Source organism: Mustela putorius, unplaced genomic scaffold (genome assembly GCF_011764305.1).
Source record: "Mustela putorius furo isolate JIRA1106 unplaced genomic scaffold, ASM1176430v1.1 tig00003927_pilon_pilon_pilon, whole genome shotgun sequence".
Classification (NCBI taxonomy): Eukaryota; Metazoa; Chordata; class Mammalia; order Carnivora; family Mustelidae; genus Mustela; species Mustela putorius.
The window spans coordinates 319685-345960 of NW_025422072.1; the positions used below are offsets into that span (position 1 = coordinate 319685).

Consider the following 26276-nt stretch of genomic DNA (forward strand, 5'->3'; position numbering starts at 1 on the left):
ATTGTATTTGTTGTCTCAGAATTTCCTTTTCATTAGTTCAGATAAAATTTACATACCATGATAGGCATAGATCTTAAGTGTACAGCTTGATCAATTTCAACTAAGCATGCATATATGTAATACACAGCCCTACAAAATACAGAACATTTCTGTCCCTCCAGAAAATTGCTCATTTCCCTTTCATATCAACTCCTCAGCCCTGCTACCATAAAAGAGAACACAAATCTGGTTTCTAACATCATGGATTAACTTTGCCTATTCTAGAGATTCATGTAAATAGAATCATACGGTCTGCACTATCTCTATTCGGCTTTTTTAAAATTCAGCATGTTGTTTTTGAGATTTACCTTTGTTGTTCATGTAACAGCAATTCACTCTTGTTTATTGCCAGGCAATATTTCACTGGATGAATATATCACAGTTCTAAAATTCATTCTTCTGCTGATGGACACCTGAGCTATTTTTAGTTTAGGGCTATTATGTAGAAGGCTACGATAAACATTCTCTCATAAACTTTCTCTTATTGTGAATACATGTTTTCACTTTTCTTCTATAAATATCTATGAGTTGAACTACTGAGTTATAATAAAGAGGCATGTTTAGCTTTTTAAAAAAGAACTACCAAACAATTTTCTCAAGTGACTGTACTATACTATGCTTCCTCAAGTGATGCCTAAGAATTCTAGTTCCTCATTACCTTCACCAACATTGGATATTGCAGTCTTTGTTTTGGTCATCCTAGTAAGGTGCCTTTTCTTCCTTGAAATGCTCTGTTCCCTTTTGTTTGCTGTATCAAGAGTCTCCTGGGTCTTATCCTCCCTTTCTTTGTTTTAGGGTCTTTTCCAGGTCATTGTCCCCTTTCAACTTTCAAAAGTGAAACTTTCAAAAGTCATATTTAGGCTTTCTCTTTTTTTGAATCTAATCATTCATTCCCACCTGTAACTTCATGGCTAGATGACTGATAAATTTATATTTCCAACCCATCCTGTCTTCTGAGTTCTTAATCTATAGCCTACAAAAGCTGAATGACCAAGACTAAACATAGGATCTCCATTCCATCCCTCCAAATGCTCGCAAAATGTGGTTGCACAAGTCAGAAGTCCACTTGTATTCAATCCACTAAAAGAAAGTAACTATGGCTTTTTCTTCCCAAAACTCTCTCAAATCTTAACACTTTGCCATCACCATCGAAGTCCTTGCTTCTAACATCTCTCACCATGACTTCTGCAATAGCTTCCCAGCTGGTTTATACAAAGACATGCCCTGGGTCTTCAACCCATCAGTTCTTGATACTATAGCCAGAATATTTTTAAATACTAATAGGATTTGTCATATCTCTCTTCAAAATATTTGGGTTCCTTGGATAAAGATCTGGAGGACTGCATAATAAATTACTGCATACCATGATCTGGAGGACTGACTCCAAAGTGTGAAGCTTCTATTTATCTCTCCAAGAGCCTCTCAAACCATGCCTCTTCTGGCTTTCTCTTGGCTTTCTCCTCTTCCACAACTGGCTTTCTTCTACTTCTTCAGGTGTACCATTCTACCTTCTACCCGAGACCCTGTGTTCCCCCTGCCTGCTAGGTATTTTACTCCTTATTTGTCTAACTCCCACTCATGCTCAGATTAGCTCAGTCCTCGCTGTCACTTCCATGGAGAGCCATTCCTGGACAGCCTGATATTAATCGAAATTCCTGGTTTACACCATTTTACCAAAATACATCAAATATATACCAAAATATATCATATATTGTCCTGGGTTACATTTATCATAGACCTTAATTTTACATTTATTTTAAAATTTCACTTATATAAAATGTACCTTCTCCTACAAAGGGTAGGGGATAGATGGTTCTATTAATTTTAGTACAATGCCTGGCATATCACAATTGCTCGATCCATTTCTGTTCTAAGAAAAAAATAAATAGATATTATTCATTTTCTTGAACCTCTGATTTCTTTCTTGCTTTCCATTTGAAAGAGAATCTCATTAGTTCTTGGCCAATGAATCATTTGGACTTGGATCAAGTGTCCATTTTTAGTTCAACCAGTCATGGCCAGGGTGGGATCATACTGATACTGAGCTGCTTCTTCCAAAATGCCCAACAGAGCAAAATTTATAGTTACAAAAAATAATACAAGGCATGTCTAGATTGCACAAATTATGTAAGTGAGAGAGAATGAACTTCTTTCAAAAGATTTTGTAGAAAGAATGTTTTTTAAGTTTTCAAGTTTGTGGGTATGAGAGTTTATATGTACAGGTATATGGATGAGCTGAGAGTGTTTGTGGATGCATATGTGAGTTGACATTTCCTTCCCATTCCTCTAATTCTTTCTTTGGGTCACTGACTAACAGTTTAGCTGAAGACAAACTTCCAAATGAGGGGGAACCAAAAAACTCTTTTCACATCAAGCAAAAACCAACTGGCTTTTCTAAATGAAAAACAAACAAACAAAAATATGATTTCAATATATACATAATTCAAAAGTATAGTGGGAAAAGCTATTTGGAACCATAAATAAATTACTGCATATTGAAAACATTGTATCTTTCAGAGAAGTGTTAAAAATTAAAAATAAAGTTAGCACAATGAAGAAGTATTGATAGCTTAAACATAAGCCCAACAAATATCATAGCAAAGGAGATCTTTAAATAAAATATTTCTTAGTCCCTGGCAATGATCCACTTTGAAGAAAACTCAATATGACAAAATTCAAAATCAACAAAGTAATTAAGTGTTCCCATGGAGCTTGCTTTTTCTCTTTCTTTCTTCCTTTCTTTTTCTTTCTTAAATTCTCTCTCTCTCTCTCTCTAAGTTCCCTTAAAATGTCCTATAACAGCATATACTCTTACTGAGCAGGCAAATCAAAACAAAATTAGAAAAAAAAAATAATTTTTTTGATTTGATGGTAGTTAAAATAAAATTATGCGGAGAGAGTATGACAGTAGAAAACACACTGGGTCAGAAGATACAAGACACAAAGTCCTATACCTAACCCTCTCACTAATTAATAATGAAAACGTGAAAGAATCGCTGGGCTTTAGTTTTCTCTTCTTAAAAGTGGAGTTGGAATATATCTTCAGCAGCTAAAATGTTTCATCTTGATTGCCAACTATCATCAGTTGATGGCCTGGAGTACTACACTCAGAAATGTTCTGAGACATCTAACATTTATCATTGATGCTTTTTTAGGTTCAGGAAGTCACTTGTACACCGAGTATTTGCCAGCCCTGGACTGGATGTTAAGCTCTCATCCATATCTCAACTCAATCCCATTATATTGTGTCAAAGACCAGTGTTTTTCTGCCATGGGGCATGCAGACTGAGCAATCCAGTTCAACAAGCACTTACTAACGTTCAACCACGTACCAGCCATAGCATTAAGCAATGGAAATGCCAATATGATTAGAAGAAGATACCAGCATTCAAGGAGTTTAAGTCTAGAATATGACTTAAACAAGGGGAATTCTTTTTTTTTTTTTTAATTTTTTATTTTTGATAAACATATATTTTTATCCCCAGGGGTACAGGTCTGTGAATCACCAGGTTTACACACTTCACAGCACTCACCAAATCACATACCCTCCCCAATGTCCATAATCCCACCCCCTTCTCCCAAACCCCCTCCCCCCAGCAACCCTCAGTTTGTTTTGTGAGATTAAGAGTCACTTATGGTTTGTCTCCCTCCCAATCCCATCTTGTTTCATTTATTCTTCTTCTACCCAACAAGGGGAATTCTTAATTAAAAATATAATCCAGTACAATACTTTGCTTATGATCTAATTCTAAATACCAAATCAGAGAACATATACTGCGGTTTAAACTGTTACTGAAGTTAGTGATGTTTTAAATCAGAGGAGATATTTCCATTAAACATGCCTGTTTAGAGAATTACGTTTTAAAATGTATTATTTACATCCTCCCACTCTGACATGCAAACACTTTAAAAATGCTGTCCTTCAAAAAGCCATTCATGATAAATTAAGAGTACAACAGATCATCTCAAAACTAGATTTCAATTTCACCTTGTAATATCCAACTTCCAGTACATTCTTCTCTAAGTTCTGGCCAACTGTGGTTTTCTCAACAGCCAAAAACATTCAGCTCATTTTTTGCTTTCAGAATTTGCTGATAGAGTACCCATGGTTAGCATAACCTTCCCACTCCATCCACCTACTCATACCCTATTAATCCATCCAGCAGCCTTAGGTGACTCTTCTACTCCACATCCTCTGGATTTATTCATTCATACACACAGTTTAAAAAATTCAGGCACCTAGTACATGCCAGACACTGGCAAATAGAATGTCCTGCTCTCGGGAACATATGCCGTACTGAGCTGGGACTGTGGCGTGAAAATGTTTTAAAAAAGATGGGCACAGAGAAAAAAATACAAAAATTAATCTGGGAAGATACACTATATGAGATGTTCCTTGAACTCATATCAAAGGCTATGTAAAAATTAGGTAGACTGAGAAGGAAATTCCTAACAGAGAGAGAAACACAAGTGGAGTCACCAAGTTGTGAAGCTGTGGTGATTACTTGGAGATCCTGTTCAGTAAGGCTATGGCAGGAAGGTGGGCCTGGGCCAGTGAAAGGAGACAGCAGGCATGTACAGATTATGAAATTTGATCTTTACACTGAAAACACAGGGGTTTTACGTATATGTTTTTATTTTTTATTTTATTTTATTTTTCAAAGATTTTATTTATTTATCAGAGAGAGAGAGGGGAGAGAGCGAGCACAGGCAGACAGAATGGCAGGCAGAGGCAGAGGGAGAAGCAGGCTTTCCACTGAGCAAGGAGCCGGATGTGGGACTTGATCCCAGGACGCGGGGATCATGACCTGAGCCAAAGGCAGCTGCTTAACCAACTGAGCCACCCAGGCGTCCCACGTATATGTTTTTAAATGAATGTTAAAACTATTCCTCTGCCACCAGTGTGAAGAGGAGATGGGAGGGGGTTTCTGATCAGTGGCAGGAAAATGGAATTAGGAGGTTATTGCAGGCAACCCGGTGAGTGGTGATGAGAGTCTACATTAAAGTCACAGCAACACAACTGGAAAATAAAGGAGAATTCAAAGGACTCTAAGAAGACTGAATTGGGAAGATCTGACAATGGATTGAATAAGGAGTTGCTCTGGATATGCCATCCAGAAAGGCAAGGGTTTATTTAAATTAAAAAAAAAAAAAAAAGACAGTGTTTAGGCAGAAGGTCAAGACATCACTCTGGATCATAACTGGTTTGAAGTTCCCATGGACATTCAGGTAGAGATCTTTGGCAGGTAGGTTAGGTGCATGCATTCAGAATTTGGTAGAAAATTCTAAGGCAGAAAGATATACTTGGAAATCATCAAAGTATAAGTATGACTGAAGTCATGAACGTATTTGAAATTGATCAGAAACTGCATATAAAATGGTAGTAGAAGGTTGAGAGTAGGACCCATGGGAAGAGCAACATTGTATTATCAGTGGAAGATTGATTAGGGACACATCGGAAAGGAAAAGACAAATCAGAAGGAAATGGAGTTACAGAAAGAAGGGCAAGAGAGAGCCTGAAGAAGTCCTCCAGCTCCTATTATAACCACCACTCATTTTGGACTATATTGTATGGCTTATTTAGCATTTTCCCAAAGAACACATTGTATTTTTTTAACATTTGTACTACTTCACCAGGTAAATTATCTGCTGCTTAGCTTGGGATTGTAAATTCTGTTTTTTTCTTTTTCTGCATGTGGACCTTTAAGAACTTTAAACTATGTTGCGTTTATGGAAGACAGGGACAGCCACCTGATTGAGAGATAGATAGATAGATAGCCACCTGACAGATTATCAGTCATAGATCTACTCAATAATAACATTATAGCCTAGGCCTTCGGAGTTCCAAACACCAGGCAGTCCCATTCAGTGCACATGGTGTCTGGAACAAAACTCAGACAATAGTTAATTTTTCAGACTAGTATTAAGTTTTTACTCCAGGTTGCTATAGATTAGGTCATTAGATTTGGCCTAAGGTATGGAGACATCTTTATATTGAAATATCCAGCCTATTTCATAAGAAGACTTTTTTGGGGGCGCCTGGGTGGCTCAGTGGGTTAAGCCGCTGCCTTCAGCTCAGGTCATGATCTCAGGGTCCTGGGATCGAGTCCCGCATCAGGCTCTCTGCTCAGCAGGGAGCCTGCTTCCTTCTCTCTCTCTCTGCCTGCCTCTCAGTGTACTTGTAATTTCTCTCAGTCAAATAAATAAATAAAATCTTTAAAAAAAAAAAAAGAAGACTTTTTTGTATTTTAATTTTTCCAAATTATGTTTTTATGACAATTGTCATGATGGTCAAAGTAAAATCTTTTTACAATTTTTACTCTTACCAAAATTTTAATATCCCAAATATATAAGCCAGCTCATTTCAATTTCCCTTTATTTCAGATACTAAGACATCAAGTTTTCCTCCTGAAAAAAGGGGTTGGGAAAGAAGACTTAAGCTCCAATATATTACAAGACAGGATAGCTAAGAAAGACAAATCTGCTAAGCTGTATGAAATATAAAAGGAAAAGCTATTTGGCTACTTTTGTTTTCATCTCTTTCTGCTAATACACTATGTAATCTTTCTGACCTGGATAGAACTTTGAAATGTGAATATATATATACTATCCTATAATAAAGAAATCTGATAAACTGATTTAAACATTCCCTAGATATTTCATATATCATCTGCCCAATGTTTCTAAAGTGTAAAACCCCATAAATTGAAAACAAAACAGCTAGCCACTCAAACGAAGAGCCTCTCATTGCATTTGTTAAGAGCTACATTTAAACATCAAGAACGATAATGTGGCACATGATGCTTGTGCACTGATGACTTACAACTTTAAAATAACCTGGTATTCTTGAGAATATCAGTAATCTCCTAGAATACTGCTCAAAAATCAATCATATTTGAGCACAGGAATGCAACTGGGTAGCTAATCAAACAGACTATACAAAGTGTAAGAAATAGAGCCAGAAAGCCCCATCAATAACTCCTACTATACTAGCTCCCATTTGTGAATATAGGTGAGTCTATTAAAAGAAGGTAAACTGGGCAAGAGAAATTCATACACAGTGCAGATACTTTCATTGGTTTTCAATTCATTTATCTTCCCTATGTAAATATAATGGCATCTTGCAAGCAATAATTACCTGTATAATGATAGGGAACACACACAAAAAAGACTAAATACTATATAAATCACTAGCAAGGTATTACCTGTTATATTACATAAAGATAACTATTTGGCTCATTATAGTTCTTTAGTTCTTAGCTAATATCTAATTAAGCACATTAATTACTTTCAATTTGTATGAAATTACTTTCTATAACATTACCTTATTTAACATGTAAAATTGAGAAGAATTATTAAAATGTTGCATTCTAAAATCTACTTAAATGTCTTCTCTAAATAGCAGGCTGCTCCTTTGCAAGGCCCAAAGGATAACATTCATAAAGAAAGTCCTGCCTGCAGTTGCAATTCATAGCCAGTGTTATATGAAAAATGTTTTGAAATTTTAATTCTTTTTTGCCATAAAAGGTAGCATTCCACTGAGACTCCATAAAAGATAACACCTCCTTCTCAGCAAAAGCTCTTCTGTTTACCAATGATTTTCAAAATAAAATGTCTATAACCTGCTTGTATTATTTGTATAAGATACATTCTATGACTGTTACTTGATTTTCCTAAATTTTAAATGAATAATGGATCAGAGAAGCAAAACTTATAAAGAAGAAGAAATTGTCATTTATTGTCCATGTTGAAACACAGAATTGAGAAAAAGAGGTGCTTTCCATAATCATAGAGGAGATGTAGGCATAAATAGATACTGTCCTGAGCAAACCAACATGTATAGTCACTTTCTTTTTAAACAATTCTATTTTTCTCTTTAAACATTCACATGTACAGGAAGTTTTCACAAGATAGCAATGGAGGTAGAAAATCTAAAGTCAGTATACTATACTCCCCTCTTGCCATTCACAGAAAACTCACCTAGATCAAAGTGGATACGAACTTGATGAAAGAGTATGTATGAGAATATGCACACAGAAAACCCAAAGCATCCAGTAGAGAATCTTAAAAAAATCTGAAAAATGTATAATCTATTACATTACCCAACAATAAACTGACATGATAGAGAAACTACTACTTGACAAGTAGTAGTTTCAGCCTTATTCAGCCAATTCTGAAAAATGAATAATTTATAAAATCCAGTGGCACTAAAATCATAAGTCTTTTTCTAGTAAAAGATGAAGAAATTACCCTAAACTAATTTCTCTTCCCATTTTTGAATTAGAGTTGCCTTTTAGCTATTTCAGACTTGATCACTTTGCCCACATTGCTTTTTGTACGAAAGACATTTATGAGCTATTTAATGAGAAAAAGAACGTAAAAAAAAGTAAATACCACCTCAGACCAAGCCCTGGACTTATTTTACCTAGCACCTCCTTACCAAATTCTCCAGCTGGTAGCTGCAGCCCTCGCCACACTACTGTTGGCATGACACAATGAGTGGACTGTTCTCTAAGAACTCATCTCCACAGGGCCCCTAGTCGCTGCAGTAACCACAGGAAAAGATAATCTGGAGATTCTTCTGTAGTCTTTTGTACAGCAATTTCAAGTTTAAAGGTGTTTCCACTACCCACTGCCTCCTAAGTTAGCAGGGCAGGCATTATCAATTCTATTTGACACACAAAGAAACTGAGACTCGGATGGGTTACACCTATACACCTATAGAAAGTGGTAGTGTTAAGAACAGCATTTAGTCCACTGCTCTACCCAACTATTTGATGTTCACCTTCCCTTCTGACCATGGCAGTTACAAAATTGTAGTTAACACACCAACATCAAGCTCTCAACAAAGGACTCTCTTTATTCTACCTCAATAGCCCAATGCCTGAAATCAAAATAAAATAAAATGGCCAATGCCCATTTTCAAAGCTTGAAAAAATGGTCTTATTATTGAATTGACTATTGTACACTTTGTTCAAAATAGCCTACCTAACAAATAAAACTGAGAACAATCGTGAGGAGAAGAAATAACCTCATGGTGGAGTAGAATGGTGAAAAGATGCTAAGGTATTAACACTATGAGCAAAAGATCCAACAGATCAGAAAAGCCCCTGGTGCAGAGGGTTAAGGAAGAAGCTGTGGCCAGATCTAGAGATTAAAGAGAGATAGACTTGGAAAAGGGCTGAAAATGCCATTGGCCAGAAGAAATTCTTCTCTTCCCCCTTTTAGGTTACTTTTCTGGACGCCAGAATCAAATGTCATAAGCAAAGGTAGGTATCGAGCTAGTGCTGGGAATTTCACTAATACTAGAACACAAACAGAATACTGACAGGAAGACCTTCTTATCAAGAGTGAGTTCAGGACAAGTGAAATATGTATCCAGCAAATGCCTGACACATGGAAAAGCACGCAATCAATGTTAGCCCTCCACCAAAGAGAAAAGAGAAACAGACCATAATACCACAGCTTGACACACTTTTATTATTATTATTATTGGCCCAATGTACTTTTAAAAAGATTTACAAGAGGACTACCAACTTGGGAGTCAAGGTACATAGGTTCTGGGTTCTATAACTCAAGTTGTCATGTGCCCTAGGAAAATTTGCCTCAACTTGCAGGACCAGCTCTGAAATATCCAACCCATATCATAGAATAAAATGTAAAAAGTGTTTAAAAGGTGTTTAAAAAATTAAAAAAATATAAAATTGTCCATAAAGGTATATGAAATGCAATAACAATGGACTTTATAATCCATGATACATCAGTCCCATCCACCTGTATGTTCCAGGTGCGGGATAATATTTCAGGACTTCTGATTTGATATCTTTCCAGGAAGCTTACTGCACAGGTTTAAGATAAATCGTTCTCCTCATTTAACAAGTTGAGCAAATAACACTCCCAAGATGTTGTGTTTCTATTCAAGTCAGCAGTAGCACATATAGCCCACACTGGTTTCCATATTCTATTTCAAATTTGGTAATATACTTATTTAAATGATGGTGCCCCCTCACATCTGGTTAAGAAAGAACACATACAAGTTAAAAGAAAGTCAAGACATGTTAGCAAAAATGTGAACTAATGGTTATGTCTCTTTCCCTCCCTTCTCTTTGACAGCTCCTCATGTCTTTCCTTTTTTAAAGCTTCCCTATTCTATATTTTCTCTGAAATATTTGGGAATTCAGTCCGGGGCACATTCACTTACTAAGTTTTGCTGAAAGAAGAAAACTTCAATAGAGTTCAGGATTAACCTTCTCTAAATGTAACCCTATCCATAAATGGAGTCAAAGAAGCTAGAGTTCAAGTAAAATGGTGAGTTTTATCCTTCTTCTCTATTTAACACAACATCTCAAAAATGGTACACCACCAGCTCGTGTTTTAGCAGCGGTCCCTCATTACTATTTGCATTCTTTCTTTTCCTTCTTACCCTTCCTTGTCTCCGCGACAAGAGAGAATATTTTCAGGCGTAAGAGATGAAAATCTTTGCAAATCCCAATGAAAACATGATACTAAAATCCATGGGGACACCCTCTGCACTCCTCCCCAGCTGCCCTGTCTGCTTTTCCTTCTTTTCCCACTTGCTAATTGTGGCCTTTCATACTGAGTCTTATGGATACATATGAGGTCATAATAGCATAATTGGTTAGAGGGAGAAAAAGGAGAAAGAAAAGCTGAAATTACAAAAGTTCTACTTCTATTTCCTTCTCTGTTCATGAAGGAAGTAGATCCTATGGATGTGTGATAAGCTTCCTGTTAAGAAGAGAGTGAGAGTATGTTGGCTAACTGAACATAATAAGGAAAAAAAAATAATTTAAAAGAAAAGAGAGGGAGAAGTCTAAAGTCAACATTTTCTAAAAATTAATTTCACACCATGAATTGCAGAATTTGTAAGTAAAACAGAACCTCACAGAATCCCCATTTAATTGTCTTGCCCACATTTACACAATAAGTGCCAGACTTAGAACTAGAACCCCAAAATGCTTGGCTCCACTATACAATGACGCTTTCTATTTTCTTCAAATTGGAGACAATTCGCTTCTCCTCACTCCATAGGAAAACTCTATTAAGAGTGTGAGTGAAGCTCCAGGCCCTCCTATAATCAGCACCTGATCTACTAAGTCAACCTAATCATTTGCCAAACCACTTCTCTAAAACTGAGGAAAGGGCACAAACTAATTTAAGGAAAAGGTAGATGAAATGCAAGCTTTTTCTTGGTGGAAAGACAGTGTAGTGTGTGAGAAAATATTCAGACTTAGAATAAAAGGTCTGGGCTTGAATCCTGGTTGGGCCATGTAATGTGAGTCAGCTTAGGGTATTACTGGAATTCTCTGAGTTTAGGATGAAGATTTGAGGATTATGTGACCTGCTTTACCTTCTGCACAGGCTGCTGTGAGAATCCAAATATGCATGTGTTTTACTTACAAGTTCAACCCTTTGGCATGTGATTCAACAACCACTTAGAATAATGGCCAGAATGAGGTAAATGCTCAATAAATGTTACTAGTTTTATTAATTATTTCAATAAGGTTCTCAATTCCCATCCTCAAATCCCTTTAACTCTCTACTTCTATTTTTTATCTTCCCTTACTATTCTGTGGCTCCTTTCTCTATGAAGCTTTTATAAAAAAAAAAAAAAAAAAAAAAAAAAGGAATAAGATTTTAGATCTAATAAGATCTTCTCTGATTTAGGTCCCAGATAATGCAGTTTTCAACTCATGTAATGTATTGGCTCACAGTGTCTGGTGACAGTTACTTGAAAGAGTATTCATTGAGGAAGCTGGGTTTCAAAAAGCCTTCAGAAAACACACACGCAGGCATGCACTCACCAGAAACCTACTAAGATTAAGAAAAGACCTCTGATTTGCAGATAATTAAATCAGTCATTAAGAATTATTTAAAGGGGTTCAACTATTTCAAGTTAAATGGCAATGGTATTTAAAATTGGTGCACTTTGCCGACGAAATGAATTATTTTTATGACTAAGCACTTAGAATTTTGAGTAAAATTTTTCTGAAATCTTGAGGTAAAAATGAGCTTGATTATTCTTTTCCATTTACGCATATCTAAAGATGAATTATCAAGGCCAAATTCAAGTAGTAATTTATAATCACGGCTGATGAAACTATACAAATATATTTTAATGTATATTTTTTAATCTTTCCCATATTCACACATCAGTTTTCTGTCCTCTATAAATGCCTTGCACATTTGTACACACTGTGAAGAGAGAGACAGCGTGCACAGTAGGTAGCTCAAGGTGATGGTTCTGCAGTGATGACAAAAGTGAACTTTAAGTCTAACTGCTATGACCAGAACTTTCGCTTTGTGGGGCCTGTTGTGAAGGTAATTTCTCAGATATGTGATATGATGGACCAATCATTACCATAAAAACTTATCTCTGATTTAACAAACACTTCAAAGCCTCGTGAAAAGTATCATGTTTTCCACTATTTTTATGCAAAGCTGAGAAAAGACCACCACTTATGACTATGTCGTTAAGTTCCCACATGTATGTGTCATCTGAATAGCCTCTACAATGACCAGTTTTTAAGACATAAAGTGCCCTCTGGAAAAAAAAAAAAGTACAGCACTGTTCGACTAAGTGCAGACGGTATGACACGCTTACACAGCAGCAAACCGGGATTCCAAAACACTCACCAATCTGCCACTGCACAAAAGGCCAAGACATTAACAGACGAAGCTGATTGATAAAGTTAATGCAGAGGTCTGGGATGATACAGTGCTGTTGTATAACAGCGTCACATACTGCGATATTTTGTGAATCCTTCCAATAAAGGAACAATATTTGCAAGCTGGGGCAAAGCAGTCACAGGAACAGCAGTGGGAAAGATGTCTCAGACATGAGCAGTTGGACGGTGTTCTTCATTTTTATTTGTCCACAGGAGCCCATACAATCTTGTGCTATCCTTAGGCAGTTAACAGATTTGGAATTCTGTCCTAAAACTCACCCTCTCCCACTTAAATTCTCTCACTCTCCAGGAGCCTGAAACAGCCAACAGAGAGGCGCGATGGCCACTACTTGCACTGTGCCTTTCCCTTCCTAGTCGGACCCTATCAGCAGCCCATGGGTTCCGCTGGCTGCTGGAGGGGCCTCCATCCACCTGCTGTCTGCAGTGAACACTGAAAGGAACAGGCGCAACCTGTAAATCCCGACCAGCAGAAAGGGTGTCCAGGACAGGTGGCAGGGACTGCAACCAGTGAGGACAGACGGACTGACAACCAGACAGACAAACAGCAGCACCATCAGACACAATCCATTACTTCCAGTCTCAGAAGAGGGGAAGCCTGCAGCACCAGGGATGTTGAGTATTGCACTAGGGACAGGCAGCAGATTAACGAGGGTTCTGCCTCCCTCAAGCCACCAGGCTTAAAGTATTTGTTTTTTGGATGAGAAGGAGCAGGGAATCCAGAAACCTGCTGCTCTTTATAGAACAAGGCCAGCTCTGGCCTTGCAAGTTAATGGACCTTTTCTGAGTCTACATTGAAAGGGCAAGAGGAATGACTGTATTTCTACCCTTGTGCTGGGACCCAGCATCCACAGCAGTTGCCCGATATCCCCCTCTTCCATCTGGGTGGCAGCTACACGGGTGGGGACCTATCAGTCTGTGAATGCAGCCCCCCTCCTTTCCTCTCCTTCCAGGCACTGCTGCACTGAGAGGAAGCAGAAGAAAGCTTCAGTGGCAGCATCTTCTCTAGAGGAGGCAATCCTTCAGGGTTTGGGGGAGGCCCTGATGGGTGTGTTCCATGCGTGGGTGTCACCCATGTTCCCTCCCTGCCCTTCTTGGCTCTCAGCTAACTCCAGATGCAACAGGTTCCCTTTGGCACTTAATGCCAATCCTCTGCCCCCAGATACACCTTCTGGGCTAAACAGGAGACACCAAGGAATTAGTTCCAACCAGGGTCTCCAAATTCCTTTACCCTCAAGTTGAAAACTTTCCTGAATACAAGAAGACCTCCCAAGGGAAAGCAGGGTCCAAGTCCCCTTCAGCTCCACTCTGTGGGTGATGCTAAGGAGTAAGGAAAACCCAGTCTGGATGCCAGTACCTTGTAAGCAGTTTTTTCTGAGAATATGATAAGCAGCAGCACAGGCAGTGTCACACACCCCTGCACCACCAGCAAGGAGCCCCATCCCCTCCTCAGACACAGGAAAATGGGGCTCTAGACAGAGAGCCTTTGAAGGGTTGAGGGGCTTTAAGAGGGGATGTGTGCAAATATGTGATCCCCTATTGTACTGCTTCCACCAGGAACTGAGCAGGCCACAGAGGTCTCTTGGAAGGAAACCAGTAAAGAGGAACCTCTATTTTATTCAGGCTGGAGTCCCCATCAGCTTCTCCCCTTATTAAAAACTTTGCATCGCCTATGGCATTGTATATGGGTAAGAGAATGTGTCTTCACACAGGAATTCTGTGTAGAAGACTGTGACTAAAAGCTTAAAGAGAAGCTGGGTAGGCAGGTTACCAAAGATGGCAACTGCCCAAAAAAAAAAAAAAAAAAAAAAAAAAAAAAAAGACCCAACCTTGATCTGGAGATGAATGAGTACCAAAATGAACACTACCATAAGCATTTTTCTTACATAAATACTGGCACCCTTCACTGGGGTAACCCCAACCTCCTAAACAACTCCAAGAAGAGAAGAGGAGCTGTTCTCAGCACCTCTCCATCCCACCTCCCGGTTCTCCCACTCACCCCCACCCCTCAACCTCTTCCCAGCCCAGGGCCCTTCCACCTGGGTGGCACCCGCTCTCCTCAGCTTCTGCATACCCCACCCTCAGGGTGGTCCCCGTCCACCCAATCTTCCTCTGCAACCCAGCCTCAAGCCATCCTCCCCTGGCTCCTGGGCTCCCGCTCGGTGGCATCCCCTCCTTCCTGCTGTCCCCCTAATCTCCCTCCGCCTCAGCCCAGCGCCCCTGGCCCCAAGGCGGGAGCCTCCGCCCCCACCCCCAGCACCCTCGCCCGCCCCTCCCCCACACTCAGCCGAGAGGATTGGGTGAGTGAGTGGTGAATGGACCGATGGAGGCACGGAGGCACGGATGGCGCGGCTGGGGGTGGCTTACTTGAGCATGGCTTCTTCTTTTTCCTCCTCTTCCTTCTGCCGGTCCATCACTGCCATGATAATGTTCCTCTCTTCCTCGGTCAGGTGGCTCAGGTCGGGCAGCTCTTGCATGGGGGGAGGCACCGTGGGTGGGCGAGGACCGCGGGGCCCCAAGGCCGAGGACATTTTCGTGGCCTGCCCGCCCCCTCTTCTGGCTCCCTGGCTCTCACCTTTCGGATTCACGCCCAGCAGCTGCGCCCCTGCTTCCCCTCACAGAGGAGCCCTCCTGGCGGCGGCGGGAGGAGGAGGAGCAGCGGCGGCGGCAGCAGCAGAGCCGGGGAGAGAGAGAACCCAGTCTTTCATGGTTGTTTGCATCCACCCAGTCCCGGATGCTCCCTTTGTTTTGGTCGCCCTAGCGAGGCTCGGGGCCGCCCGGCCGCCTCCCGCAGCCCAGCCTCGGCCGGCGGGGGCGGGCAGGCGGAGGCGCGGCGGGCGCGGCGAGGGGGCGAGGGCTCGCGCCAGGCTCGGCCGATCCGGGCGTCGCGCGCTGGGCGCGCGGGGCGGGGGCGGGGCTGGGGCCGGGGCCGCCGCCGCTGGAGCCGCCGCCGCCGCCGCCGCCGAGGCTGCTCGCAGGCTCGGCTGCCTCCAGTTTGGGGCTGCAGGAGGGAGAGGGAGAGTTTTGGGTGTCAGTTAGGCGGAGTCTCGGAGGCTTCGCTCCCGGGTGATGCTGCTGCTCTCGCAGACATAGCTGCCAGCCACTCAGTCCCGGAGCCGCTCCGCCCACGGGCACCCACCCGCCCACTCCCCAGGTCCGAGCCACGCGTGCCCCAGCCTCTCCCCCCACGCTCGCCACATCGCTCTATCCCCAGGTAGCCCTCACCCGTGAGTCATCCTCCCTTTCCTGGTCTCTCGTCTGTGTCATCCTCCCAGCCCTGTTTTTCCTTGGATTGCATTAATCATCATCATCCTCGCTACCATCTTCATCGTGGAGCGTTAATATTATTTGAGCACCCACGATGTTCTGAACAGCAGGATGGAACACCCTCTGGACGCATTTTTTTTTTCCCCTGCTACGATATATTTCACATTTACTAGTCAAGTGTTCATAGCAACAATAATGTGATTTTTTTTTAAGATAATTTTTATAAACACACACACCTCTCCAACAACCTGGATTTTCTGGGTCCATTATATGCAGTGTCTTTCTTGACCCATCCCCAATAGGACTGTTCTGCAATTTATCCTAATCCCACACCTCTTAAGATTTAAAATGCCCCACAGCCCAGCAACTATTTAATTTGTCATTTGGGGCTCTGGGTAGCCCCATCGCATCGCATAACCGCACTTCTCTGGTACTTGCAAATGGATTATCTACTTGAATTCCTCTAAGGATGCTCACTATCATCACGTACTCACTTCTTAGCCCTGTAGATACTTCTCAAGAAACACGGATCCCAGATAAGAAAAACACCCAACACATATCGTATTGTGTAGGAAGCTTTTGCTCAATGCCTGGCACAATGATAGGCATGAAGGATGAGTTTCTCTTGCTGATAAACAGACAATCCCTTCAAAACAGGTATTGTTACAGGCTTTGAAACCTGAAGACTGAATATTGTTAATATAATTATAAAGGAATCAATATAGAGAAGAGTTCAAACTGAACAACAGTTTCCTCATGAATATCTCTCTTAGAAATGGTGATGAGAGAATTGATATGTTTCTCCTGGAGAATTTTTTCTTTAGTTCCAGAAAGGATCTAGCACTAATGTATTTTTTCCTCCAAGCCTAACTTTGTTAATGAAGAAAAAGATGGTGATGTTTATGAATCCTAAAAATCCAAAATTTTCAAGTTTAAGGGTTTATGTTTGACTACTTGATCTGCCATGAATGCATCTGTTTGCTTCTACATCGACACACCTATTTGAATACTCTCAGTAATGGAAGGCTCCCTACTTCTTAATTCTATTCCGATGTCTAAATCTCTCTTCTACCTGAAAAGCTTTCAACTATTGGAGATAGCTATCATGTCATATTTAAATTTTTTTCAGAGTAAACTTTGCTGGTTTATCCAGCTAGTAATCATGTAGCATAATATCAAAATCTGATCATTCTGATTATCTTTCTTTGGGTACACTCATGTTTTTAACCTAGCTTTCCTGAATAGCAGTATCAAGCATACACACAAAGAACCAAGAACAGTATCTGGTACTTAGTAAGTGCTTTATAATCATTATTTTTATTTGCACAACTTAATATTGGCCTACCTTGTAGGTAACCATATCAGTTATGATGATGTCACTGAAATAAACAAAATCTACTAAAATTTCCAGGTTATTTTCACAAGTGCTGATGCCTAGCCAGATTTCCTATTCCTCTAATTAAGGAATTAATGAAAACATTCTAATCATCTTTTCATCATTGTAAAAAAAAAATGTACTCATTTTCCTCAGGCTAACATATATTCAAGGGAAAAATGAGTTTGATTTCTGGCTCTACTAGTATTTTATGATTTTGGTAGAATCACTTATCCTCTCTGAACCTTTGTTTTCTCATCTGAAAAGTGGAGTAAAGACATTTGCCTTAAAATAGAAGAGAAATAGTAAATGAAAAGACATATTTGAAGCATTTAGCTATGTGCCTAACAATTTGTAGTTCTCTTGTTCTTATTTCCTGCTCTCTCCAAGAGATCTATTTGGCCATCCCTCAATTATTAATGTACAGAGAGGAGTTAGAGATGAGAATGATGCTCTAGAAGGTACCTATTAGTCAATGCAGAGATAAAACAGACAAAGGCCTTGTCTTCAAGAGGTTTATAGTCAAATCAGTCCTCTTGAAATTCTTCTGAAATACAAATAGAGGAATTGTAAGCCCTCAGACATCAGAACTGGCTGAATAAAGTTCTGGAAGGCAGGGGCCAAATAAACAATTTATAATGGCTTTTTTTGTTGTCCAGGGCTGCTGTAACAAAACACCACAGACTAGGGGCTTAAACAATAGATATTTATTTTCTCACAGTTCTGGAGGCTAGAAATACAAGATCAAAATGCTGGCAGGATTGATTTTTCCTGAGGCCTCTTCTTGGTTTGTAGATAGGCACTTCCTTACCATCTCCTCGCATGGCCTCTTCTTTGTGAAAGCCCATCCCTGGCTTCTCTCTCTATGCTTATAAGGACATCATTCTTACAGGATGGGGGCCCTACCCTTATAACCTCATTTCATTTTAATAACCTCTTTAAAGGCCTATCTCCAAGTATATTTAGATTCTAAGGTCCTAGGGATTAGGACTTCAACATATGAGTTTTAGGGGGACAATTCAGTACAATACCAGTGATTTTCATTTATTAGAATTACTTTGGGAAATAGTGATTGACATGTATAACCTGGATGACTTAGTGAAAAGCCATCTGGTCTGGATCATCTTTATGTTCATAGCTACTTCCTTGGGCTTCACAATTGTATGTGAAATCAGTGAGTAAATAAATGAGGAAAGGAGTGAATGTGTTGATGAATAAATTAGTAGCTGCCATGGTGCAACCCATCAGTGTCTCTCCTTCTGTTGGGAATCTCATCCTTTGTGGAGATGGGGGGAGGTTCAAAACCAGTTTCTTGCAAACACCCAAAGTAGTTGTATAAAAGTTTGTGGCACAGATGATTAGTTCCTGAAGGTACTCTATAAAAAGGCCTAATAAGCTTAGAAAAATATGCACAATACCTCCCTCTTAGAAATTCACAAGGCACCTTAACAAATAAAATGTGCGATGAAGCGATCATTTAGTACAGTAAAGAAATCTGTTTTACTTGGCTTTGCCTGGCATTTCCCAAATGTATTTGGACTGTAAGAGAACTGCATTTTCTCCCCACATGGGGAAAACATGCTTTAGACAAGCTTTGGGGAAAATCCTGACTTACAAGCATGGCATGCAAAGATGTTAACTAGAGAGACCATGAAAATTTCAATGTAATTCTCCTTGCTCAACCAATGATATCTTTGGAAGATGTCTTGAATCTCTATTCTTAACGTCTTAAATCTCTGTGTATCAGATGTGCTGAAGGATAGCACTAACATTATGGTCAGAAAGAATAACTTAGACGAAGCCCCTTTAAGGTAAATTTCTTAGCTTTGCTTTCCACTGAGGTTCTCAAATCATCATTTCCCAAAATAACTCTAAAATTGGATACCAACGTTAACTGTTCATTTAAATTAATAGCTGAGATTATAACCTCAAAGTGGAAAACCATTGAAATGGTGTCAGGTTCAAATCCTTACTCTGTCATTTGATAATTGTAATGGGTTTAATACTGTCTCCCCCACCCCCAAATTCATGTTCATTCAGAACCTCATAATGTGCCCTTTTTTGGAAATGGGTCTTTACAGATGAAATTACCTAAAGAGTTCATACTGTATTGGATGAGTCCTAAATCCAATGTCTAGTGTCCTTATGAGAGGAGAGAATGTGCACACGTACAAGGAAGGAGGCCAGATGAAGACACAAAGGGACCCAGAGAGAGGAAGACCATGTGAAGACAGAAGCAGAGAATGGAGTGATGATGCTTCCCCAAGCCAAGGAGTGCCAGGAGCCACCAGCAGCTAGAAGAGGCAAAGATGGATTCTCCTCTAGAGACTTCATAGAAAACATAGCTCTGCTAATACCTTGGTTTTGGATTTCTAGCCTCCACAACTATGGGAGAATAAATTTCTGTTGTTTTAAGCCATGTGTGCTGTGGAATTTTGTTATTGCAGCCCCAGGAGACTAATAACAATATTTACCTGAGTTTAAGTGAATTAGTAAGCCTCACTGAGCTATATCTATAAAATGAAAATAACAATATGTACCTTCCAGGGTTTTGGTAAGGACGAGAGGTTGCAAATGTGTATACTTCCTTTGTGCTAGGCACTGAGGATAAGGGAGGGAATAATGCATATAAGATCCTGGGCCTAGAGAGGATTGGCAACCTGTGGCCTGTGAACCAACGCAGCCAAAAGTCTGTTTTCTGAATGAAGTTTTATTACAACACAGCCATAACCATTGATTCAATATTTTCCATAGCTGCCTTTATACAACAGGGTTAGAGTAGATGTAGAATGGAAGAGCATATGTCCTGCAAAGCCTGAAATATTTACTATCTGTCTCTTTACAGAAACATAAATTTGTTCATCTCTGCCCTAGATGCTTACAATGCACTTTGAGGAGAGGGGAAGGCATAGTAAAATACATAAGAACAATTGAATTATGATAATTGCCCCAGAAAATAATTTACCAGATAGAATGGTCCCATGACCGAGATTTGAAGGGTAAGAAGGCTCCAGACTAAGAAGAACTCAGCACAGACTGTTACAAGCTGAAGAAAGCATTAGAGATAGTGCCCTGAGTCAGGAAGGGTCAGAACTCTGGGGGAACACAAAGTAAGCCAGTGAGGTGGGATCATTGTAGGGGAGGAGAAAATGGTGAGCTCATCATGTAGGGCCAGTCAATCATGGCAGAAAGTGCTAGTTTATTCTTGTGCAATGGGAAGCCATTGAAGAGCTCCAACAGGGAGTTAAAAGATATGCTTTACATTTTTTAGATTACTCTGCCTGTGGGTGGCAGAAAAATGGGTGGCAGCAAGGGCTGGCTAATGGCTCAGACTTGTGGTATAGTACCAGTGGAAAAGGTGGACACATTCATATGTGCATTTGGAGTAGCACCTAGAGACCTGTTGACAGATGAGATGTGAGGAATTTGTGAAGAGAAGATATCAGTTATGAATCCTGTGTGGGGCGGAGCAGGAAGTGGGTGGGTGGTGGTTCCACACACAGAGGTGGATAATGTGTGTGTGTGTGTGTGTGTGTGTGTGTGTGTTGTTGTTGTTGTTGTTGTTGGGGAGTGTTAGGTGGTGTGGGAGAGATACGGAAAGTCTTCCATCATTGTTGTGGTCATCATTGTCATCATCAATGTCATCTAAACTCTCAGAAAGAGAAATATATTTGCATTTAATTTGCTAATTGATCCCTCTGGACAAAATGTTTGTTTGTTTTTTTAACTAAAGTTTTAAAAAAGAGAAATCTTTGATAGAAGATTTCCTCTATCAGAGGTTGGCCTAAGGACTGAAGGAGACTTTGTTGCTCTCTCCACTTTGACAAAAGTGAAAAATCTATTAGTGCAAAATCAGCAGAAGTGTGCATACAAAGGCACATTCATATAAGAGCTAAGTACAAAGTACTAGTTAATTTAGACTCCAAGGAATAAGCAAGTAGCATAATTATGATGTCAGGATTCTGTAACTCAAGTTACAATGATTTAAATATTTTTAATTTTTAGAAAATGTTGAGATAAATTAGTTAGGGATATCTTCAACCCCTATTGAGATATAATCTTAGCTAACTTGGTGCACTATGATCCTAAAATTTTGATTTCAGTTATCACCATATCCTCCTATATACTTTCACTACCATTTTTATGACCACCACCATAATTTAATACATAAGAATGGCATACATAAAAGGTGATCATATGTCCTGGTTTGTCCAGAACCATCTAACTTTGTGTCTATTGTACTGGCATTATTATCAATAACATCTCCTTTCAGTTATCATCCAGATTGGATGATAAATTATATGGTCATCCTATTTATACATAGTTATAGTAATTTGCAAAAATATAGAATTCCTGGCTTCAAAGAACATTTGGCTCTCAAGATATTTCACTGAAAGTATTTGGCTGAAATGGGATATCAGATTTTGGCTCAAATTCAGTCAAATACCTATTTTAATTTGATTTTTGGTAAGGTTCCACTATTGTCATTTATTTCAGGAAGAATTCAATGAATTGGAATGCCTGTCCTTGTACAAGAAGAAGGTATCTTATTCTGTTCCCTTTTGGAGGGTCATACCAGCCTTGGTCATACTTCTTCCAAGCAATTAATTCTTAGCCATTCTTTCTTTGAGTTATTTCCTTTTAATGCTTGTCTACTGATTAAAAATCAGAGTTCATGGCCTCTTTTGCATTTTTCTGAGACTGATCATCTTCTCTTTTAGTAAAACTTAGAATGCTTAATTGGCAATGTTTGAGAATAATTTCTCCACGTTCTTTTCTCTTCCAATTTCCTTCTTTACATTGAATAACTTCTTGAAAATTATTCAGTTTTGATTTTATGTGATATGAAGAATCTCCATCTTAGATGCTTCAATTGTTTATTAGCTTTATTCTTTTGAGAGTGCCTTCTGTGAGTTAAACTGGTTGGATTAAAGCATCAAAGTCTAAAATGCTATCCTCCCACAGCTGTGTGTGTGTGATCGTCCTCTATTTACTATCAATCTCTTTCTTAAAGACTATGACTAGTTGAACTGACTTAAAAAGAAATATCAACTTTTACTTACAAAACCAAAAACATCCTAAGTGGAAAATGGATTTCAATAATAATTTCCAAGACTAGATTATTTTATAAGTGCTAAGAATTTTAGTAAGTTGAAAAACAACTTTACTAGAGTTCGCATTTATTAACTGTATTTTTATTAAAATGACATTTTATTAGTTGTGGGGGGGAGACGAAACATGAGAGACTGGACTCTGAGAAACAAACTGAGGGTTTTGGAAGGGAGAGGGGTGGGGGCATGGGTTAGCCTGGTGGTGGTATTAAGGAAGGCACGTATTGCATGGAGCACTGGGTGTGGTGCATAAACAATGAATCCTGGAACACCGAAAAAATTAATTAATTAATTAATTAAAAAGTAATACTGATTCTCAACATGTCACACACACACGCACACACACACACACACACACAAAGAGACCTCGATAATCAAATTTAAATAAGCATTCCTTCCTGGAATTCTCTGACTTGAACCGAACCCCTGAGACTGTTTACCAGCAAGTTATTGCCTATTTTCCCATTTTCCACTCCCAGATTTGCGATGAACACCCAATCCCACACAGGGCAGCCTTCAGAAGGCAGTTGCTTCTATCCATTGTGACATAGTCCCGGCAGACAAGTGGGAAAACTGACTTGACTTCTTATTCTAGTACTAATGAGCCCTACAGAACTGAGGAGGTAACTTAATCTTCCTGAGCTCTAATTTCTTCATCTGTTAAATGGAGACAAATATATCTCCTTTATATATCCTAATTATTTTTATAATAGCAATGATATTTGGTGAGCATATTATATGTTCCTGACCCGTGCTAAATGTTCTATGGCATTATATTTACTACTTCCAAAAGTGCATAGGTACTATTAATATTCTTTGGGGCACTATTTAGCATGACCAGTGTAGATCATTGTCCTTCCTCAGCAGTTTGAACAACAGAGGTGGGTGAAGCAAGTAGAGAGATTGACAAAATGCATCATATGTTTAGTGAAGCAGCAAACTGGACTCTGATGTGTATTACAGAATAGTCTGTACTCGGATAATTTATCAACATTTCCATTGTAGTCACTACTGTCTTCAGCTGCATTGACAATTTTTTTTATTTTTATTAACATATAATGTATTATTTGTTTCAAGGGTACAGGTCTGTGAATCATCACTCTTACACATTTCACAGCACTCCCCATAGCACACTCCCCCCAATGTCCATCACCCAGCCATCCTATCCCTCCCTGCCAACCCCTCAGCAACCCTCAGTTTGTTTCCTGAGATTAAGAGTCTCTTATGGTTTGTCTCCCTCCCCAGTCCCATCTTGTTTCAATTTTTCTCTTCCTACCCCCCATGACTTCCCCTACCCTGCCTTCTCAAATTCCTCATGTCAGAGAGATCAAGTGGTAATTGTCTTTCTCTGACTGACTTATTTTGCTTAGCATAATACCCTCTAGTTCCATCCATGTTGTTGCAAAGGGCAAGATTTTGGATTTTTTGATGGCTGCAGAGTATTCCTATGTATCTATGTATCTATCTATCTATATACCACATCTTCTTTATCCATTCTTCTGTTGATGGACATCTATGTTCTTTCCATAGTTTGGCTCTTGTGGACATTGCTGTTATAAACATTCTGGTGCACATGCCCCTTTGGATTACTACATTTGGGTCTTTAGGGTAAATACTCAGTAGTGCGATTGCTGGGTCATAGGGTAGCTCTATTTTCAACTTTTTGAGGAACCTCCATACTATTTTCCAGAGTGGCTGCACCAGCTTGCATTGCCACCACACTGTAGGAGGGTTCTACTTTCTCTGTATCCTCGCCAACATCTGTTGTTTCCTGACTTGTTAATTTTAGCCATTCTGACTAGTGTGAGGTGGTATCTCATTGTGGTTTTGATTTATATTTCCCTGATGCCGAGCGATGTGGAACACTTTTTCATGTATTTGTATGTCTTTGCAGAAATATCTGTTCATGTCTTCTAACCATTTCTTGATTGAATTATTTGTTCTTTGGATGTTGAGTTTGATAAGTTCTTTCTAGATTTTGGATATGTCCAAAATCTGGTATCTGATTTTATCTTTATCACATCATATCTTTATCTGATATGTCATTTGCAAATATCTTCTCCCATTCTGTCAGTTGTCTTTTGGTTTTATTGACTGTTTCCTTTCTGTGTAAAAGCTTTTGATTTTGATGAAGTCCCATCATCTTGATGAAGGCCCCATTTTTGGTCTTGCCTTTGGTGATATTTCTAGGAAGATGTTGCTGCAGCTGAGGTTGAAGAGGTTGCTGCCTGTGTTCTCCTTAGGGATTTTGATGGATTCCTGAGCATTGACAATTTCTGAAGTCTGTGATTACTTGGCTTCTCTTTGATTCACAATTACTAGGACTGACACTCATCCGACTTCACTATGACCCTTAAATCATTTTTATAGTAACTAATTACCCCTTTTTAATTTTTGAGGCCTGGCATCAAACTCTTGAGTTTTGACAGTGATTTAGGCATATGAGGAAGTTGACTAACCTCCTAAGGCCATATTTGGGAAAAGATCTGTCAAAAGCAAACTTGGGTTGAGTTATGGTTTCTTTTGTCCTCTGGCCCCTCATACTCACTTCAGCAGTCACATCCATCAGGCTTAGCCTAGGACTCCTCCCAGGCATTTGGCTTGTACTTAATCCTTGTGTCAGCAGTAGCCTGATATTGGCCCTCTCCTGTGGCTAGCCTCCACCCTCCAGGTGTATCCTGTTTTAAGTAACCTCACTATCTTATGTATTCCAGATTAAAGCTTCCATTTTTACATATCTCACTTTTTCTCTGTGATCCACAATTTCCAAAAACATCTACATGGGGTCTCTTGCTCTCTTGTTTTTCTCTCCCTGATCATCGCTTTTCTTGTCACTTTTTGCCCCAAATTTGAGTATTTCTCTAATTACTAACTTTAATTATAAGTAATGCTATATTTTCCTAAAATAACTACTGGGATATCAGAATCTTTTAGGATAAATTTTTTACCCATATAAATAAGTCTTTAAAAAAATTGGGGGGACACTTGGTTGGCTCAGTCAGTTAGGCATCTGCCTTTGGCTCAGGTCATGATCCTAAGGTCCTGGGATGAACTTCCTCACCAGGCTCCTACTCAGTGGGGAGCCTGCTTCTCCCTCTGCCTGCTGCTCCCCCTGTTTGTGCATGCTCTCTCTCTCTCTCTGACAATAAAGAAATATATTTTAAAAAACTTATCACCTGAAGTTGAATTATACTTCAATTATAAAAATATATTTTATAGAATATTTATTTATATCAAGGAAAATTCTCAGACTATGTGCCTAGAGTACTAAAAGCTACATATTATTATCTTGATCATTTTAGACTCAGCAACTGGAAAAATATAGAAATTGCTTATGTATCATTATTTCTTAGAAAGAAACTAATACATAGTTTTTTTTTATTTCTTGTATTTGTAATAATAAAATAGATTGTTTTCATCGCACCAGAAGATAAACCTCCCTTGTTATGATCCACACATTTTCTAGGAACTATCAAGAAACTCATTTTAATACAAAGAAGAGTAGAAATGTTTTTTCCCCTTACTTCTTTGGTCACTCTCACATAGGACTTGATCAAAGTAGAATCATGTGTTGCACACCAAATGTTAATAAATGTGACCATTTTTTACAAAGGTCAAGTTGACCTAATCCAATGAAAATGAAAACAATAACTTGTTCCAGTTGTTCAAGAGGAGAAACTGGGGCCCAAAGTAATGGTGCTATTTCTATTTTACCCTCATTCATCAATAGTCCTTGTCTCAATTTGACCAGCAGAGAGAGAGCCTATTGGGATCACTGCA

At 39.3% G+C, this 26276-nt stretch overlaps 1 protein-coding gene across 6 annotated transcripts in view; it reads right to left on the reverse strand.

The window, feature by feature from the left end:
• LOC123388939 (regulating synaptic membrane exocytosis protein 1-like) overlaps positions 1–15852 on the reverse strand; it is a 230504-nt gene extending 214652 nt beyond the window's left edge. For 3 of the 6 annotated variants that reach the window (XM_045069369.1, XM_045069368.1, XM_045069371.1), the window contains exon 1: positions 15111–15850. In XM_045069369.1, the coding sequence (XP_044925304.1) occupies positions 15111–15274 (164 nt within the window). In that variant the 5' untranslated portion in view covers positions 15275–15850. Of the gene's footprint in view, positions 1–15110 lie in introns of all 6 variants that reach the window. The other 3 variants (XM_045069370.1, XM_045069372.1, XM_045069373.1) reach the window with 2 other exon arrangements.
• Positions 15853–26276: the final 10424 nt, after the last annotated feature.